The sequence below is a fragment of the Eptatretus burgeri genome, chromosome 4, assembly GCF_056783735.1.
Source record: "Eptatretus burgeri isolate ZD-2024b chromosome 4, Ebu_testis_v1, whole genome shotgun sequence".
In the NCBI taxonomy this organism is placed as follows: Eukaryota; Metazoa; Chordata; class Myxini; order Myxiniformes; family Myxinidae; genus Eptatretus; species Eptatretus burgeri.
The window spans coordinates 77,583,502-77,604,092 of record NC_140964.1 but is presented as its reverse complement, the minus strand read 5'-3'; the positions used below and the strand labels follow the sequence as shown (position 1 = coordinate 77,604,092).

Sequence of the window (20,591 nt, the reverse complement as noted above, 5' to 3'; positions counted from 1 at the left end):
GCAACTTAACCGTTTCTCCTGTCAATTTTCCTGGTGAGGAGGGTGTATGGATATGGACAACCAACAGGAATAAAAACAAAACTTGTCAAAGGGAGGAAGAGCTCCTTGTGAGCCAATGACCATCCACATCTGGTGTCCAACTGTGACTGCAGACGTCCTCCTGCAGCTGGGTTACTCTTTTTTTTTTTTTGGAGGTTGGTGGCAGGATTTGCACTCCAGCCACCGTAAAATCCTTCCCTCCGCAACACACATGAAAAACGCAACGAGAACGAAAACCCCACTCTGTGAGAGTACCTCCTGTGCAGCTGCCCTTCGCTGGGAAGCTCACCGGATGATGGGATTGGGGCAAAGCCTTTGAGACCCCCACTATTTGATGATATGAGGAAAAACACAGGGTAAACTTTCCGGGTTGAATTGCATTAGTGTGTGTCAGGGTAGTGTGTGTCAGGGTCATGCTGAGGTGTCGTTCACCAGACAGCAATCTCCGTGGGTTAACCTGAGGTGGTCCCTTCGGGTGGGTGCCTGGAATGTCCTATCCCCAAGAGAGGATGATCACCGGTCTCTGTTATCATCGAAGCTAAAGCGTTTGAACATCGGTATTGCAGCACTCTCTGAGGTTCGGAGACCGGATTGTGGCGAGATTATGGCGGGTGGTTACACCTACTATTGGTCTGGTCACTCTGATGGTTACTATGCCCAAGGAGTTTCTGTAGCTGTGTCCAATAAGCTGACTCCAATGATAATCGAGGTAACAGGGGTCAACTAGCGTATTATGAGACGAATGATTCGTCACTCTTTGGATGTCGTTTCTATGGTCTCTGTATACACTCTGACTGAAGCGAGTGATCTCACCGTGAAGGACGCATTCTATGCCATGCTCGAGTCTGTGGTTGATCAGTGCCCCAGGCAACATTCTTCTAGTCTTGGGGGATTTCAATGCATCGACTGGAACGGATAGGGATGGTTATGAGACATGTGTTGGTCCCCATGGGTCTGGAACTGTGAAGCAAAATAACACTGAGTTCCTTGTCTTTGCAAGTCATGGACTTAGGGAGGCTGGTTCATGGTTTCAGCACCCACAAGCTCATCGCTGGACTTGGTATGCCAACGCTGGCGGTGTGGCAAAGGAGATTGACCATGTGCTCATTGATGGTCACTGGAGGAGGATCCAGAACAGCAGAGTCTACCAGAGTACTCAGTTCCTCAATACCAACCACAGGCTTGTTGTAGCAATTCTGAAGTTGCAGTTTAAATCCGGGAGAATGGTACCATCGCAGTCTAGGCTGGATATTGGCAAGCTCAAGGATGAGAGGGTAGCTGAGGAGTTTGTGAACCGGCTGAGTGGGGATTTGGGGGGTCTAGGTGGTTTGAGAATCCTGAAGAGTTGTGGAGTGCCTTCAAGACAACCATCCTTGATGTTGCCAGGGGATATGTCTTGGAATTCACCATAGGGCCAAGAAGAATTTTGTCTCTAAAGGGACACTGGATACCATTGATCAGAGTTGCAGGGCCAGGCTTAATGAGAGCTGAGCTGTTCAGGGAGTTAAGGCTTAAAACTGTACATGTGCCAAGGGTGGACATGGATGCCCATGTGGAAGAAATCTGTGAGGGGGTAGAGCATTACTTGTGGTCAAGTGATTCTCATCCTGCTTACAGGGGAATTTGCGCATTGCGTTCCTCCAAGCCCATCCCTCGGTGGACTGCAGTTATAGCAGAAGGTGGTGGGCTCTTGACAGAGGAGTCCGAAGTGAAGGCCCACTGGGCCGGTTACTTCGAGCAGCTGTAACAGGCTGACCCACCAGCTGTTGAGTTGGATGTCAGGGGTGTTACTATCCCAAGTGCTGACCCTTAAATCAACTATGATTCACCTTCGTTTGTGGAAACACAGGTTGCGGTGAACTGGTTGAAATGGGGTCAAGCTCCTGGGATCTGTGGTATCCATGCTGAACTTCTCAAGGCTGGTGAAAATGTTGTACTCGTATCGTTACATGCATTTCTGTGCTCTGCCTGGAACACAGGCATCATCCAAACTGACTGGAAGAGGGGCCTTGTTGGCCTTCTTGTGAAAGGAAAGGGTGATTGCCAGGACTGCAACAACTACTGAGGGGTGACGCTGCTCTCAGTGCCGGGCAAGGTTTTTGCTCAGATAATTCTTGACAGGGTTCGCCATCATCTGCTTGGGCATCAATGCCCAGAGAAGTCAGGCTTTACACCAGAGTTCAACAATTGACCGTATCCTTGCTCTTTGGGTCCTTACCGAACACAGATGAAAGTTTCGGCAAGGGCTGCTTGCAGCCTATGTTGATCTCTGTGAAGCATTTGATTCAGTGAATCAGGATGCCCTCTTGAGGATTCTTCGTGGGGTGCCACCAAAACTGATCAAACTGATGTCTGAACTATACTCTGGTACTGAGAGTGCTGTGAGATGTGGTGATACCAACTTTGACTTATTTCTAGTTGTTACTGGAGTTCGTCAGGGGTGTGCACTAGCCCCCACACTTTTCAGCACTTGTACGGACTGGATTCTGGGGAAAATGTCATCGAGATCAAGCTGCAGTGCATCGTTTGGAAATATTAAGATTGCTGACCTTGATTTCGCAGATGCAGTCATCTTTGCGGAGACTCTGGATATCCTTGTGGGGGCCCTCGATGTTCCGAATGAGGAGTCGGAGCCGCTGGGACTTCGGGTTTCCAGGGTCAAAACTAAGATCCAGGCTTTCAGTGACATATTTGATACTGCAATCTTGTCTGTACCTGTTTGTGGTGAGGATGTTGAGGTCACGGAGAGATTCACTTACCGTGGCAGTGATATTCCTGTGTCTGCATGTTGTGAGCAAGAGGTCGACAGATGTCTGGGTTGGGCCTGGGGAGTCATGGATTCACTGGATAATGGGGTGTGGCACTATCAGTACCTATGCAGGAGGACGAACGTCCAAGTCTTTGGTGCTTCCAATCTTGCTCTATGGATATGAGACTTGGACTCTGAACAAGAATCTGAGACAAAGACTTAACTTCTTCGGTATTAGGTCTCTTCAGAGAATCATTGGCTATCCCTCGTGAGTGGAGGAAACCAACGGGCTGACAACGTGCGTCGTGGTTATCAGCAGGTTGATCGGCATCTCAATGAGATATGGATGGGCCAGTCATCTGCCTGGGGGATAGCCAGATGGAAATCTCCTAGAGTACTGATGGAAAGTGGATACAGTGACGTGCCGCTCTGGTGCATGGTCCAATAACTGACCTGACTGACCACTGTGGATTCTGTGCACCAGGATTCTCACACATTTCAGGAACTGTAACTAATCCCACAAAGACAATTATCATATTAAAAGCCAGAGAGCTTCTTCATTTGCAATAACACATATTTGCAAAATCATGGCCACTGTACATTATTCCAGAATCACGATTTATCATGAAGTTAGAAAATGACGATTGGACAAAAAGCTGCTCTTACCTGGGCCATGAGCGGAACTCCATTGGACAACTCCTGCAGGGCTTGGCCAGCCTCAGATGAAAAGGAATCTTCTCCTTTAGGTGACACAGAACACAGCTTCAAGGCAAGATCGCCACCATTATTTCAAGCTCAAGCTGCAATACCTGCTCCAATAATTTCATTTGATTACCACAAAAAGCACTTTTTGCTGAAGTTACAACCAATACCTCTTTTAAATCTCAATTATTTCCACCTTGTGGTGTCAGGATGGCAAATGTTTTTGCCAAAGTCTTTCACGAACCGTCTGGTCAAGCCTAACGTTTCATTGAAGGCAATTTGTGCAGGAATTTGTAATTTGTTCAAGGTACTGTAGATAACTCAGACACCATGGGATCTTTAATTTCCACCAACTAATGCTGGCAGATGGGATGCCCAGTTTAATGTCCATCCGAGGAAAGGCACACACTTATGCCTTGCCTTGCGTATGAAACAACAGGATGACAGCTGATAGCTGGGTTGGGAATCTAACCCAGGCTAGACAGTTCACAAAGAGTGTATGTACTTCTAAGCTATCCTGCAAACTCAAATCAACTGTCAACTCTTGTTAATGGAAAGGAACAACAATTGATGTAATAAAAGTGGACAGGAAGGAACCAGTTTCTCCCGATAACATGTAGGAGAAGATAGACGTGTACCTGTCAGTGGAGTGATGTTGTCAAGCAAGACCTCCACACCTTGAAATGGTAGTGTTACAAAATCTGACCTGTACAAACACAAACACAACTTAAACACCAAAGCTATCAGCAAAACCAAATACATGGAAAGAAAAATCAATATACAGTGGGGAGAACAAGTATTTGATACATTGCCGATTTTGCAGGTTTTCCCACTTACAAAGCACGTAGAGGTCTGTAATATTTATCATCGGTGCACTTCAACTGTGAAAGACGGAATCGAAAACAAAAATCCTGAAAATTACATTGTATGATTTTAGAATAATTGATTTGCATTTTATTGCATGAAATAAGTATTTGATCACCTACCAACCAGTAAGAATTCCAGCTCTCACAGACCTGTTAGTTTTGTCTTTAAGAAGCCCTCCCATTCTCCACTCATTACCTGTATTAATTGCACCTGTTTGATCTCGTTATCTGCATAAAAGACAGCTGTCCACATTCAATCAATCAGACTCCAACCTCTCCACAATGGGCAAGATCAGAGAGCTGTCGAAGGACATCAGGGACAAAATTGTAGACTTGCACAAGGCTGGTATGGGCTACAGGACAATAGTAAAGCAGCTTGGTGAGAAAGCAACAACTGTTGGCGCAATTATTATAAAATGAAAGAAATTCAAGATAACAGTCAACCTCCCTCGGTCTGGGGATCCAGGCAAGATCTCACCTCGTGGAGCCTCAATGATCATGAGAAAGGTGAGGGATCAGCCCAGAACTACATGGCAGGACCTGGTCAATGACCTGAAGAGAGCTGGGACCACAGTATCAAAATTAACCATCAGTAACACATTACGCCGTCATGGATTAAAATCCTGCAGCGCACGCAAGGTCCCTCTGCTCAAGCCAGCGCATGTCCAGGCCTGTCTGACGTATGCCAATGACCATCTGGATGATCCAGAGGAGGAATGGGAGAAGGTCATGTGGTCTGATGAGACCAAAATAGAGCTTTTTGGTTTAAACTCCACTCGCCGTGTTTGGAGGAAGAAGAAGGATTAGTATAACCCCAAGAACACCATCCCAACCATCAAGAATGGAGGTGGAAACATCATTATTTGGGGATGCTTTTCGGCAAAGGGGACAGGACGACTGCACCGTATTGAGGGGAGGATGGATGGGGCCATGTATTACGAGATCTTGGCCAACAACCTCCTTCCCTCAACAAGAGCATTTTCGATGGGGCGTGGCTGGGTCTTCCAGCATGACAACGACCCAAAACACACAGCCAGAGCAACTAAGGAGTGGCTCTGTTAGAAGCATCTCAAGGTCCTGGAGTGGCCTCGCCAGTCTACAGAGCTGAACCCAATAGAAAATCTTTGGAGGGAGCTGAAAGTCTGTGTTACCCAGCGACAGCCCCGAAACCTGAAGGATCTGGAGAAGATCTGTATGGAGGAGTGGGCCAAAATCCCTGCTGCAGTCTGTGCAAACCTGGTTAAGAACTACAGGAAAGGTATGATCTCTGTAATTGCAAACAAAGGTTTCTATACCAAATATTAAATTCTGTTTGTCTGATGTATCAAATACTTATATCATGCAATAAAATGCAAATTCATTTTTTAAAAATCATACAATGTTATTTTCAAGATTTTTATTTTAGATTCCGTCTTTCACAGTTGAAGTGTACCTATGATAAAAAAATTACAGACCTCTACGTGCTTTGTAAGTGGGAAAACCTGCAAAATCGGCAGTGTATCAAATACTTGTTCTCCCCACTATTTCAACAAACCATTGCTACAAGTTGAAACTTTCTAAACAAGTAAAACCTTAGACAGTTTCAGAGCAAGCTTGAACTGCATTGCACATTAGATAAACCATTTTATTTTCATATAAAACAAATTATTGTTACATCCACAAGGAATCAGCATTAAACATTTGCTTGCAATAAAACAAACAAAAAACTCCAATGCATCTCATAAAAGTGAACTGGGTAAGGGGTTAAAGAAAAGAGAAGTCCAAAGCAAAACAATATTGACTCAATGACATCACTAAACGAAGTGACGACACGTCTCTACCAACCTGATTTGACGTAATTCGCTAGTAGGCAGACTGTGATAGCCTCCATAATCACAGTACTTTATCTCAACCACACCATCAGATCCACAGGCAAGCACCTGGGCCCTGTACCAACCGTTTTGCATGGGTGCCGCACAGATCACTCCCACTGGTAGAAACACACATTATAATTTTGTTACCACAAAGCCTAATCAGAGCTCATCATGAACAAAATGCAGCGGAGCAAGTGATCACTCCAAAATGTTTTTCTCGGCGAGGGATTAAATTCCTCAGCGATAAGTGGGACGTGGATCTGGACCTTAACGAAAATCGAATCAGCTTGTTCTTGTCACCGAACCAACTCATCCAGCTAGTTTTGTCATAGGCCCTCCACAACTTTTTGAAATATCATGCTAAATATTTTGGCACCATATCTCAATGGTGACAAATCACTTTAAAAACGAAAACATTCTCAGATCCTGATCTGGATCTTCACCAAAAATTTTGTATTTGTCACACACAGAACCTGTCCACCAAGTTACGTCCTCATTAGTCCATAACCTTTGGAGATATCCTGCACAAAGACACAAACACACAAAATGTAATCAGCTTGTTCTTGTCACCTAACTCATCCACCCATAACTTTTTGAAATATCATGCCACATATTGTTTTTGGCCACATCTCCCAATGATGAGGAACAACATTAAAAAACTCCTTGCTTCAGGATCTACAAAACACACACACACACACACACACACACACACACACACACACACACACACACACACACACACACACACACACACACACACACACACACACACACACACACACACACACACACAACAACAATTATTGAAAAAAAAGATGTGGGGATGGTTTCACATGATCATTTATTGTGACCATCCCTACCTTTTGGAGGAACACCCCAACATCCTCTTTCATTTCTAGCTCATCTGGAACGTAGTTCCGAGGAGCTTATGGGATGTCACATCATCAGTCCGTCTGTAAACATTTTCAACTTCTTCTCTGAAACTACACACACGATTTTGACTAAACTTTACCACAACCCTCATCACCCGGTATGTACCAAAGAAAAAAAAAAACAAAAAAAAAACTGGGCCCCAAAGGAGACAACGGGGGTTGCCCCTCAAAAATAGGTATTTGTTTTCTTCTCAGAAACTACACACACACAATTCAGAATTCAGTCTCAGAAACTGAAACTTGACCACACCTTTATCACCTGTGATGTACCAAAGTTTGTTAATGGCATTACAAAAACAAAAAGAAAACAAGAAAAAGAGCAATCAGAGATTGCAGACCCTTGCCAGGACTTCTTTTGAGTTGTGTATTTTTGTAGGTTTTAGGGTAAATCCAATATGGCTACCAAACCATATGACAAATGACATCATATGTGTGAATCTTTTGTTCCTCATGAACAGGTGGTCATAGATGTAAAATTCTCCTCGATCTGTTCAGCCACTTCAGAGAAGAAATTCTTGAAGGTTTTAAAAATATATATATATGTTTAACAATATGGCTGCCGGATCACATGAACGATGATGTCATCAAAAAATTTCTGTGGACCATTTCATCCCGAGATGACCCTCAAAAATGTTCACGCTGATCGGATGTGGCATTCTACATATGCAATTATGACGTCATAATGAAGGCACCTATAATGTCATTAAAAAAAACAAATCACACTCCTTCCCCATGAGGAGTACTTGCTATGTGCCAAATTTTGATTTTTTTCCTTGGTGTAGTTTTAGAGACGAGGTCCAAAGTTTTTCCGTTTTTCCAATATGGCTGCCACACCACGTGACCTATGACGTCATAATCATTAAAACATTCTGCATGAGTAGTTGCACCTATGGTGAAAATTTCATCTCAATCCGACAAGCGGTTATGGAGAAAAATACGAAAGTTGCGTGCAGGCAAACAAACAAAACCAAATGCAATACCCTCTCCTTTGGCGAGGAAAACAAAAACAAAACAAAATGGGGTCTGAGTGGGTTGACAGAGGGAGTTTATGGGGTGGGGGGGGGGTTGCCCCCCAAAATGTTTGTTTGCTTTCTTCGCCGAAACTACACACAATTTTTATGAAACTTGACCACAGCCTGCATCACCCATGATGTACCAACGTTTGTTCACTGCATTAAAAAAACAACATCCATAGGTACATACTTTCTCCTCCGTTAAGGGGCTGTCACACCTTGACGATTTAGCCAGCATATGCCGATTTATGAAAAATTTGTCTAAAATGCCGGCACACGTCGAATATGTTATGGGTAAGTTGTGTATACGTTAAGAGCACGCTGAAAAACACTGCCATACGTCGTAGTACGCTGGCTTTAATCGTTGTCCTTTGCGGTTGTCCGCAAATTTTAGCATGCTTGTAATTTTACGACGTATGCCGGCGTATGGCTCACACGTTCCGCATAAGCTGGGGATAAGTTGTAGGCACGTTATGCGATCGTTGACACACATTACTTGTAAGTTACTCATAAGTCGAAACACGTCGAGGTAATGATTAGCGTACCCGAAACTTATTTATAACCTATGAGTAGCGTGTTGTAGGCACGTTATGCGATCGTTGGCACATGTTACTTGTAAGTTACTCATAAGTCGAAACACGCTGAGGTAATGCTTAGCGTACCCAAAACTTATTTCTAACCTATGAGTAACGTGCTTTGAATCAATGAGTAACGTACCTCCAACGCATATTGACGTATTTGATTGACGTCTTCCGGACGACCACATAACTTACTGAACGAGTTTCAAATTTACAGCTACCGTATAATGGTGTATTGGCAGCGTTAAAAAAAAAAAAAAACCAACACCAACTTGCGACATTTCGTCACGTCCGATTGCCTCTTCAGTTTGCTCATGTCTTATTCCTAGTTCCTCCTCTGTGAATATTTTCTGTTTGAGGATATTGTCACGTCGACGTCGAAACTTAATAGCAAATGTCCGAATATATTTTAAAATTCGTGATAGACTAATAAAAAAAACTACAACAACAACAACAACTTCAGATATTTCGTCACGTGCCTTCACAGAGCCAAGGAGAAAAAAAATATATGTGCCTTGACGGAGAAAATAAGTTCCGGGTATGGTAAACATTACCTCGACATGTTTCGACTTATGAGTAACTTTCAAGGAACTTGTGTCGACGTGTGTCAACGATCGCATATCGTGCCTACAACTTATTCCCAGCGTAGCGGAACGTATGAGCCATACGGCGAGTACGTCGTAAAATTTTCAGCATGCTTGAAATTTCACGACGTACAAGGCGTATTACGACGCATGGCAGTGTTTTTCAGCGTGCTCTTAACGTATACACAACTTACCCATAATGTATTCGACGTGTGCCAGCGTTTTAGACAAATTTTTCAGAGGTCGGCATACGCTGGCTAAATCGTCAAGATGTGACTGCGATATTAACACTTCGAATTCTCAGGCGGTTATGATATAAATCGGTGTGCGGCAGCTTTTTAATAGACTACGCCACGTGATCGTCGGCGATATGTGCAGCGCACTATGCATACGTTAGACTATCATTGGGCATAGGTTGTGAACGCCGACAACACGCTAATCATTCGTTGGTCTAAGTTATCTATATGTGATTAAAATGTTCTGTGTACGTTACTAATACGTCCGAAACTTTAAAAAAAAACATCAAAATTTCAGCGTACGCCAACGTTTTACATACATTTTTATACGTTGCCATTGCTGGCTAAAACGTCAAGGTTTGACAGGGCCCTTACATATTTTGTGGGTCATCCACGTCTCCCAATGGTTCCCTTGTTTTCTTATCCAGCCATTACCATGTGAGCGCCCAGGGGTATTGCCCCTGCTGACGAAGTCGACGGAGGCATTACGTTTTCGGTTTGTCCATACTAATTTTCTGTAGAGATATAGATATATAGAAGGATTATAGATATGAAAAGAAAATTACAAAATCAGGTCATTCAAAACTGTGTTAATTGATCCAAAAGACCGACCTTCTGTAGGCATTGGTAGCATGGGAATGGAAGGCTGGGAGTAGCAGACCGCCATTGTCTGGTCGAGTGCTGGAAGGGCGTGGTAGGATGGATGAGTGTGCTGCTGTACAAAGAGGTGGCCAGCTGACACTACACTTGAAACAATCACCTCAACAGCTACACCAAGAGGAAGCTGCAGCTATGGGTAGACAGGAGAAGTGAGAGAAGAGGGTGGCATATCCAAGTTTAAAAAGTGCCACTGAACTAATTTAAAACAAGAAAAAGAGCAATCAGAGATTGCAAGCTCTCACCAGGAAGAGTTTTGTGTGGCGTGTGTGTAGTTTTGTGTGGCGCATGTGTAGTTTTGTGTGGCGCGTGTGTAGTTTAGTGGGGCGCGTGTGTAGTTTAGTGGGGCGCGTTATGTAATTAATAAGAGACATAACTAGAACTGCCACTTTATAACTGCTGGCAGTGATGACGGGGTACCAAGACATTCCGCTTTGATGCAACCCCGCTTTGTTCGGACACTTGACCCTGACCTATGACATTTATTCTTATTCAATTGAATTTAGAATGAGATTAAAATAACTTCAATTCAAATCAAATGGAAGACCAAATAGTTACAGTCCTGCATTGGAGTCATCAGAAAGAACCCGAACAAGTAAAAAAGCAAAGATGAAGTCATCAGGAGGAGCCTGGATAGGAATCACATTTTAGCTGCTACTCCTCTACCCTCAAACTTATCCACATACAGCCAAGTGAGTCTTGTTCAAAAAATAAAAAAAACATTTAAAAAAATGTCAAAAAGTAACCGGATCAAAAAAGTAAATAATTCTGGCTGCCAACCCATGCTTCTGATCAGGTTGAAATTTAAAACATACGTATATTCCCCATCATGACCAGATCATAATTTTGAAGTTTCACGTCAATTGATTAAGCGGTTCAAGACAAATAATTTTTTAAAGGATTTTCACTCAATCCAATATGGCTGCCAGACCATGTGACATCAATTATTCGTGAATAATCTGGTACCCAAGGCTTGGGGAACATTTGTGTGAAGTTTCACCTCGATCTTTCAGGTCGTTCTGGAGAAGAAGATTTTTATAGGTTTTAGAGTAAATGCAATATGGCTGCCAAACGATGTGAACCATGACATCATATGTGTGAACCTTTTGTTCCTCATGGATAGGCGGTCATGTGTAAAGTTTCGCTTCGATCTGTTCAGCCACTTCAGAGAAGATTTTTGAAGGGTTTTTTTTTTTAAACAATATCGCTGCCGAATCACATGACCGATGACAGGAATTTCTTTTCTGTGCACCATTTTATCCCGAGATGTCCCTCAAAATTTTCATACTGATCAGACGTAGCATTCTACATCTGCAATTATGACGTCATAATGAACACACCTATGACATCATTTTTTTTAAAAAGATGCAACCCCCCCCCCAATAAAAAAAACACATTCCCCACGAGGAGTACTTTCCACGTGCCAAGTTTCAATTTTTTCCTTTGTGAGGTTTCAGAGATAGTGGTCCAAAGTTTTTCCATTTTTCCAATATGGCTGCCACACCATGTGACCAAGGACATCATAATTATCAATAAAACATTCTACATGGGTAAGTCACTCTGATGGTGCAAATTTAGTCTCAAGTCGACAAGTGGTTGTGGAGAAAAAAAACACCAAAGTTCTGTGTGGACAGACAAACAAACAAACGAAAAATCACTCAGAGTGACAACTTGGCAAAACAGCACAAAGTCGAATGGCACTTGGCAAAGCGCATACCTCTGCCAGGTGGAACAGTTTACGTTTTGTATCCCAACCAAAATCTAATCCACTTGTTCTTGTCATCTATTCAACTCATCTACAACTTTTTGAGATATAGTAATATATTTAGTTTTTGGCCCTATCAATTTTAGAAATTAGGTCTGTGTTGACCTTAAAATTAATCGGTAATTGAATTCAGCAACCTGACATGAAAATGCTCTTCAAATTTAAAGTCAATCAGATGAAAATTGATGATTTTAGAAAATTTGGCCCAAATTGGCCTTTTGGCTGATGTTTACATCAAAATTAATAGGTGCTTGAATTCAGTGACCTGATATGAAAATGCTCTTCAAATTTCAAGTTAATTGGATTAAAATTGAGGATTTTTGAAATTTGGCCTATGTTGACCTTTTGGTCTCTGTTGACCTTTTCACCTATGATGACCACAAAAATAACAGGTGGTTGAATTCAGTGAGCTGATATGTAAATCCTTTTCAAATTTCAACTGAATCGGATTAAAATTGAGGATTTAGAAAATTTGGCCCAAATTGGCCTTTTTTGACCTTTTGGTCTGTGTTTACCTCAAAATTAACAAGCGTTTGAATTCAGCGACCTGACATGAAAATGCTCTTCAACTTTCAAGTCAATCAGATTAAAATTGAGGATTTTAGAATTTTGGCCGATGTTGACCTCAAAATGAATAGGTGGTTGAATTTGTTGACGTGAAATGCAAATGCTCTTCAAATTTCAAGTCAATCGGATGAAAATTGAGGATTTTAGAAAATTTGACCTAATTTGGCAGAAGTCGATCTCAAAATTAATAGGCGGTTGAATTCAGCGACCTGATATGCAAATGCTCTTCAACTTTCAAGTCAATCGGATTAAAATTGAGGATTTTAGAATATTTGGCTCAAATTAGGTTATTGGCCTATGTAGACCTTTTCAGTCGACCAAATTTTACGGAACTTAAATGCGGGACCGTCGCAACATCGGTGACATTAATCTCTGAAAATTTCAGGACGATCGGTTGAGCGGTTTGGGCTGGAGGCGAGCGGACAGACAACAAACACACAAACAAACAAACAAACAAACTTTGGCGATCAACATACTCGTCAAAAATATTTTATTCTTTTTGCCAAGTAACAAACGGACCCAAATACAATACCCTCCCCTCCAGCAAGGGTAACAAACAAAAAAAAATGGAAAAACAAATTAGGCAATATACAGGGTGGGGCAGAGAAACGGGAGATTTTAAACATCAATCTCCACTATGCCAACATGATCTCAACTTTTTTGAATGATCAACTAGCTACGAGGTTTCCTCAAGTTAATGAGGCCTGTTGGCTTCAACAAGATGACGCGATGTCTCATACCGCCAGTGTCAATGACCACCGTACGACTACTTTTTCACAAACACATCATCTGTAGGAATAGTGATATTACTTAGCCTCCAAGGTCCACAGACTTATCAGCATGTGACTTTTTCATTGGGACACTTAAAAAGCAAAGTGTATGCTCATCGTCCGCACAATGTTGAAGAGCTGAAAAAAAGAACGTCAAAAAATTGCCCGAATTCCTTTGGAGATGCTATGCCGCGTCATGGGAAATGTGTGGAAGACGAGAGGATGAGAGGAATGCCTGTGCAGAGATGGAGGTCACCTCAAGGATGTGATATTCAAGAAATAAACCGTGTTATGCATTTCAAGATGGCATTTTTGTAATTTGGCAAATACAAAATGTTTATTTAATTACTGAGTTTTAAAAATATCCCGTTTCTCTGCTCCACCCTGTATTTATAAACGCCTTAAGCCATATACAGCTGCATTCATCTTAAAAGGGGTCTCACATATTTTACAATTTACCAAAAAATAAAAAATAAAAACAATGTCACCCGCAGGGTGACCCGTATCTTGCCACAAGGTGACCACGTGTGACTTCTTTAAGGTCACACTGAGGTGAACAGAGCTGCTATCCACCAGGAGCGACTCCTTGAGGAATATCTGCCTACAAGAGATTCCGATGAGAATCGTTCTACAGAGCAACCATGAAAAATATGCGTTTGCCTCATAACGTCACCAAATGACGTCATAATGTCTCAAGCTTGACATATCTAAAAAGCACTCAGGTGTTCAATTTGAGGTAATACACGATATGGTTCCTAAAACTTGTAAATTTGACCTTGGGGTCAAATATGTTTGACCTCAGGTGCGAATCATGAAGGTCAAGGCCAATCGCCACCAAAAATTAATCAGCTGAGCGCCAGACCATGAACTATATTCCCATGAAGTTTGAAGACGATCCGATCAAAATTACTCAAAAAATAAGGGTTTCGTCGACTCCCCTGATTTGCGACAAAGTGACCTTGACCTTTGATCTTGACCTTCAAAATTTTGTGCACTGAAAGGGACCTCAATAGGCCTCTGATATGCGAAGTTACAAAAATTTCCAATGATAACTGTGCTCTGCAGAATTTTTTTATACGTGATTACAGACAAACAAACAAACAAACAAAAAAAAAACATACAAGCTGACTAACATATCTTGCAAAAACTTCGTTTTGGCAAGATAAAAATAAAGGAAACCTACCCAGGACATCGAGATAGGTACTGGGAGAGATGGTGGGTTAGCAATATTCTTGAGGGTTAGCGTTGGGAACTTTGACTTGATGAGGCTGAGCACGACATCCACTTGCTCCAAAGTGCCTGTGGAACCAAGCAAGGAGGTCGAAACAACCGTGAAGTCAGTTGCATGACACACTATCCATTCTTTAATAAACACTCCAAGACTATCTTACAGTAATGAGACCAACCTTCAACATGGCAAACTTGATAGTCAGCCACAAAAGGCAATTCCATGATGTATATCTGGGCACCAGAGGTCTGCTTGAGGTGGTTAATGAACTTCCCTTGTTTTCCAATGAGTCTTCCAACTGCAGCCTGAAAGACATCCACACCAAAGAACTGTCACAGGTCGACCTCTGTGGTTTTGTGACCCTGAAGCAGAAAAATCAAATGGAGGTTATTAGGTAGAAACCCAAAAGTTAATATTGAAGACGTACAAGGGAAAACTCCATCCCCCTCCCCACAAGAAGGGAGATTGGATGGGTGGAAAAACACCAATACTGTGTCAGTAAATAAAAGCTTAAGAGAGCAGCCGACGGCAATTTAATGATTGGTGTACCAAGGCAATGGTTAGATGGTGGAGGATGTTGAGTCCTCACCCAAAAAGATTAATGATCAAATGGTACCTTCGGAATTTCAACCTCCCAGACATTATGCAAGGGGGGATCGATGCTGGTTAAAGACCCTTCAGGTGGGGGGCAGTCAGAAGAAGAACAGCCACTGTCACCGGATCCATCACTCCTCACGTCTGAACCTGATTAAAAGATGAGGAAAAGCATACTTTCAACAAAATCAGGAAAAAAAAAAAAACAGTGCATTTGATCTTGGCAGGAAATTATTGTAATGATTTAACTCAATGGTAGTTGACATTTGAAGGTGGGAAGAAAAAAAGAAAATCTACCAAACAAAGATAGCTGACCTTAAAGCAAAAAGATTGTCAATCAGCAGAAAAAGTCCTCTATACCTAGACCGAGCAAAAAATAAAATACAAAAGTACATTTTTACCAGCTCTGGAGTCTTCATCCGATGAACAGTCTTTTACCATCCCATTTGTCGTCACAACTCCCTTTAGAGATGACTGACCACTACTCACAGATTCCTCAGAATCAGATGTGCCATGTGCTTGCCTTTGTCCCTTCATCTGTGCATATGATGAAGGCACCACCTTCATTGTTGAAACTTCTTTAGCAGCATGTTCTGTAGAGCAAGCCTTGGCAGCCTTTGCCTCTGGCGAGGTATCCAGACCATTCACACCAAAATCCAGGCTAATCTTTGAGAGCACATCAGCAACAAGCGACTGAGCTCTGTGCGTTTCTTCCTCTGTGGAGGTCGTATCAACGACCACCTGCTTTTCCACTTCGTCCTCATCCTTCTGGCACTTTTCCTCCTCGACATTTGCAACACTCACAGCCTTGCTCGGAACATCTACTTGTCCAACAAGCCAAACCGCAGCCTGGTCATCATGCACTTCCTCTACATTTACGTCAGCTACAGCCATGTTAATGGCCTTAATATCAGCTATACTTGGCTCTACATTGACCACACTTGCAGAAACAATCTCCCCATGTGTTTCTTCATCAAGCCGAACTGTAGCCTGGTCATCATGCACTTCCTCTATATTTACGTCAGCAAGAGCCATGTTAATGGCCTCAATATCAGCTATACTTGGCTCTACATTGACCACACTTGCAGAAACAATCTCCCCATGTGTTTCTTCATCAACCAGTTCATTACTCTCTTTGGCTTCCTCGCAAGTAATTATTGGTAACTCATGCAAAACTTTAAACTTTTGATGCTCATTTTCACAAGCTCGGTCTTCTACATCGGCCTTAACAGCTTCAACTGAAGCTACCTTACTCTCACCTAACCTCGTTTCACCTTCAACCACAATCACACTGATCCCCACATCAGCTGCACCTCGAGAAACATCTTCAACAGTCATTTTATTGACGTTCTGCATTTCCTCAACACAATTTAGTTCTGTAAATACCTGCATCTCATTTTCAAGAACTGCCTCTGCTGTTGGTAACACAGGTAAAGCAGTCTCAGTTTGAACATCCAAAATCCTTTGTGTCATTTCTGTTTCAATCTCCTTGCAGACTGTTGACTCGACTTGGTCTGGAAGATTCTGCAGCTCAGTGTTATCAGTAGATGTCTTATTCTGCAACACCTTGAGAGCTGCATCAACATTTCTATCAGTACAGGTTTCCTTGACGGGCAATATGTTACAATCGGGTGGACAATTTTTGACATCATTTTGCTGGGAATCCAAACTTGGATGAGCACACACCTGTACATTCCTTAACTCCGCAGAAAGAATAGCATGGCCGATGATGTGGTCAGGCTTCAGTGGAGAAGTACAACCATTGGGAAAAGGCTTTGCACAACCATTTTCAAAATTGTCCAAAGAGTTTACAGAGTCACTTCTGGAACCAATCATTGCACAGTGTTCTGGTGAGTCACCAACAAGTTCCCTGCCTTGGTCGATGCTGTGACCATGTGGCAATATGTCACAGTCAGGTGGACAATTATAACATGGTACACGATTGTTAGATGCCCCAGCTTCACAAGTGTTTGCAGCCCAGGGTGGAGGCACTCGACCCCTATTTCCATCACGTCTTCTTGTGGTGTACCACCACCAAATGGCACAGCAGGCAGCACAAGGCACAGCTACTGGTAACACACGGTGCAGTAGAACGTGGTACATGATTCCTTTAGAAAATCTAGGGAGAGGTGAGTGGATACAAAATGGTTGGATATGACCACACATTTCAGAGAGGACTGTGTTTACAAACAATTATTTAATCAAATGAGGGAGGAGGAGGAAGAGAAGGTGGGGATGGAGGAGGAAGGGAGGGGAGGGAGGGAGGAAGGGGGGAGGAAAAGGAGGATTCCACAAACTTTTCACAACAAAGTAAATAAAGAAAAACAAACTTCAGTATTGCCAAAAATACAGGCAATGAGAAAGACCTTGGCAGAGCGTGTACCTCCACCAAGCTGAACAGCATAAATTTTGTATCCCACTAATAGGCCAGATCTGCATACGGACCTGAACCAAAATCTAAGTAATTGGCTTGTTCCTGTCATCAATCTAACTCATCCACCAAGTTTTGTCACAACCCATTCACAATTTTTTGAAATATCATGCAACATATAGTTTTTGGCCCCATCCTCATTGGTGAAGAATCACTCAAATTAAAAAATTCTCGGATCTGGATCCGTATCTGGATCCAGATCTTCACCAAAATCCAATAAATTTGTCCTAATCACACAACCAACAAATTTTGTCCAAATCAGTCGATAACATTTTGAGATATCCTGCTCACAGACAGACAGAGGTGAAAACAACCTCCATCCACCTTCGTACTGCCACTTGGGACTATTATTAGGACTGTCGCTGTCACTATTTAGTGATGTACAGGACATATAAAAAGGTCTCCCATTGACTAGACACCCCCCACCCCTCCCCCAAAGGACGACAGGCACCAGCCACCCCCCCCACCACCACCAAAAAAGATGTGTCCACCTACAACCCCCCCGCCCCCCACCAAAAAGCGGGCGCAAGCATCCTTCTCCCACAAAAAAGATAGGTGCCTGCCACCCAACCAAAAAGACAGGCTCCCACCTTCCCCCCCACCCCCCAAAATGACAAAAGCCAGCCGCCCCCACGAACGGCACAGGTGTCTGCCACCCCCCACCAAAGGTACGGATGCCCGCTTCCCCCCCCCCCCAACCACAAAGATCGGCACCAACCACCCTACCCCAAGTAAAAAGAAGTTGAACAGCCAGCCGGAGCAAAACTCACCCCAAAAGATGGCCAGAAGGGTGGCCAGAGCCTGCCTCACCCCAAAAGACTGCAACACGGATGGCCGGAGCACGCCTCCACCAAAATGACGGACAGAGGAATGGACGGAGCAGGCCTCCCCAAAAAGACAGGCGCCCATCTCACGCCCGCCTGATCAGCCACCGCCAAAAAAAAAAAAAAAAAAAGACGAGAGCCCGCCCACGACAAAAAATAAAGATGAGAGCCTGCCCATGACCAGCGAGAGAGGTAGAGATAGAGATAGAGATAGAGATAGAGATAGAGTGCCCGTCCCCGACAAAAAACAAACGAGATGAGAGCCCGTCCCCGACAAAAAAACAAACGAGACGAGAGCCCGTCCCCGACAAAAAAACGAGACGAGAGCCCGTCCCCGCCAAAAAAACGAGACGAGAGCCCGTCCCCGCCAAAAAAACGAGACGAGAGCCCGACCCCGCCAAAAAAACGAGACGAGAGCCCGTCCCCGCCAAAAAAACGAGACGAGAGCCCGTCCCCGCCAAAAAAACGAGACGAGAGCCCGTCCCCGCCAAAAAAACGAGACGAGAGCCGTCCCCGCCACAAAACGATACGAGAGCCCGTCCCCGCCAAAAAACGAGACGAGAGCCCGTCCCCGCCAAAAAAAAAAACGAGACGAGAGCCCGTCCCCGCCAAAAAAAAAACGAGACGAGAGCCCGTCCCCGCCAAAAAAAAAACGAGACGAGAGCCCGTCCCCGCCAAAAAAAAAACGAGACGAGAGCCCGTCCCCGCCAAAAAAAAAACGAGACGAGAGCCCGTCCCCGCCAAAAAAAAAAACGAGACGAGAGCCCGTCCCCGCCAAAAAAAAAACGAGACGAGAGCCCGTCCCCGCCAAAAAAAAAAACGAGACGAGAGCCCGTCCCCGCCAAAAAACGAGACGAGAGCCCGTCCCCGCCAAAAAACGAGACGAGAGCCCGTCCCCGCCAAAAAACGAGACGAGAGCCCGTCCCCGCCAAAAAACGAGACGAGAGCCCGTCCCCGCCAAAAAACGAGACGAGAGCCCGTCCCCGCCAAAAAACGAGACGAGAGCCCGTCCCCGCCAAAAACGAGACGAGAGCCCGTCCCCGCCAAAAAACGAGACGAGAGCCCGTCCCCGCCAAAAAACGAGACGAGAGCCCGTCCCCGCCAAAAACGAGACGAGAGCCCGTCTCGCCAAAAACGAGACGAGAGCCCGTCCCCGCCAAAAACGAGACGAGAGCCCGTCCCCGCCAAAAACGAGACGAGAGCCCGTCTCGCCAAAAACGAGACGAGAGCCCGTCCCCGCCAAAAAACGAGACGAGAGCCCGTCCCCGCCAAAAAACGAGACGAGAGCCCGTCCCCGCCAAAAAACGAGACGAGAGCCCGTCCCCGCCAAAAAACGAGACGAGAGCCCGTCCCCGCCAAAAAACGAGACGAGAGCCCGTCCCCGAGAAAAAACGAGACGAGAGCCCGTCCCCGAGAAAAAACGAGACGAGAGCCCGTCCCCGAGAAAAAACGAGACGAGAGCCCGTCCCCGAGAAAAAACGAGACGAGAGCCCGTCCCCGAGAAAAAACGAGACGAGAGCCCGTCCCCGAGAAAAAACGAGACGAGAGCCCGTCCCCGAGAAAAAACGAGACGAGAGCCCGTCCCCGAGATAAAACGAGACGAGAGCCCGTCCCCGAGAAAACGAGACGAGAGCCCGTCCCGAGAAAACGAGACGAGAGCCCGTCCCCGAGAAAACGAGACGAGAGCCCGTCCCCGAAAAAACGAGACGAGAGCCCGTCCCCGAGAAAACGAGACGAGAGCCCGTCCCCGAGAAAACGAGACGAGAGCCCGTCCCCGAGAAAAACGAGACGAGAGCCCGTCCCCGAGAAAACGAGACGAGAGCCCGTCCCCGAGAAAAAACGAGACGAGAGCCCGTCCCCGAGAAAAAACGAGACGAGAGCCCGTCCCCGAGAAAAAACGAGACGAGAGCCCGTCCCGAGAAAAAACGAGACGAGAGCCCGTCCCCGAGAAAAAAACGAGACGAGAGCCCGTCCCCGAGAAAAAAACGAGACGAGAGCCAGTCCCCGAGAAAAAAACGAGACGAGAGCCCGTCCCCGAGAAAAAACGAGACGAGAGCCCGTCCCCGAGAAAAAACGAGACGAGAGCCCGTCCCCGAGAAAAAACGAGACGAGAGCCCGTCCCCGCCAAAAAACGAGACGAGAGCCCGTCCCCGAGAAAAAACGAGACGAGAGCCCGTCCCCGAGAAAAAACGAGACGAGAGCC

The 20,591-nt window shown here is 44.5% G+C and overlaps 1 protein-coding gene across 7 annotated transcripts in view; it reads right to left on the bottom strand.

Moving 5' to 3' along the window:
• LOC147028426 (uncharacterized) overlaps positions 1-20,591 on the bottom strand; it is a 43,503-nt gene that overhangs the window by 15,555 nt on the left and 7,357 nt on the right. For all 7 annotated transcript variants that reach the window (XM_085878820.1, XM_085878822.1, XM_085878823.1 and 4 more), the window contains 8 exons: positions 15,535-17,252; positions 15,156-15,283; positions 14,718-14,844; positions 14,495-14,610; positions 10,165-10,342; positions 6,181-6,325; positions 4,129-4,196; positions 3,455-3,528 (listed from right to left, as the gene is read on the bottom strand). In XM_085878820.1, the coding sequence (XP_085734946.1) occupies positions 3,455-3,528; positions 4,129-4,196; positions 6,181-6,325; positions 10,165-10,342; positions 14,495-14,610; positions 14,718-14,844; positions 15,156-15,283; positions 15,535-17,236 (2,538 nt within the window). In that variant the 5' untranslated portion in view covers positions 17,237-17,252. The remainder of the gene's footprint in view (positions 1-3,454; positions 3,529-4,128; positions 4,197-6,180; positions 6,326-10,164; positions 10,343-14,494; positions 14,611-14,717; positions 14,845-15,155; positions 15,284-15,534; positions 17,253-20,591) is intronic.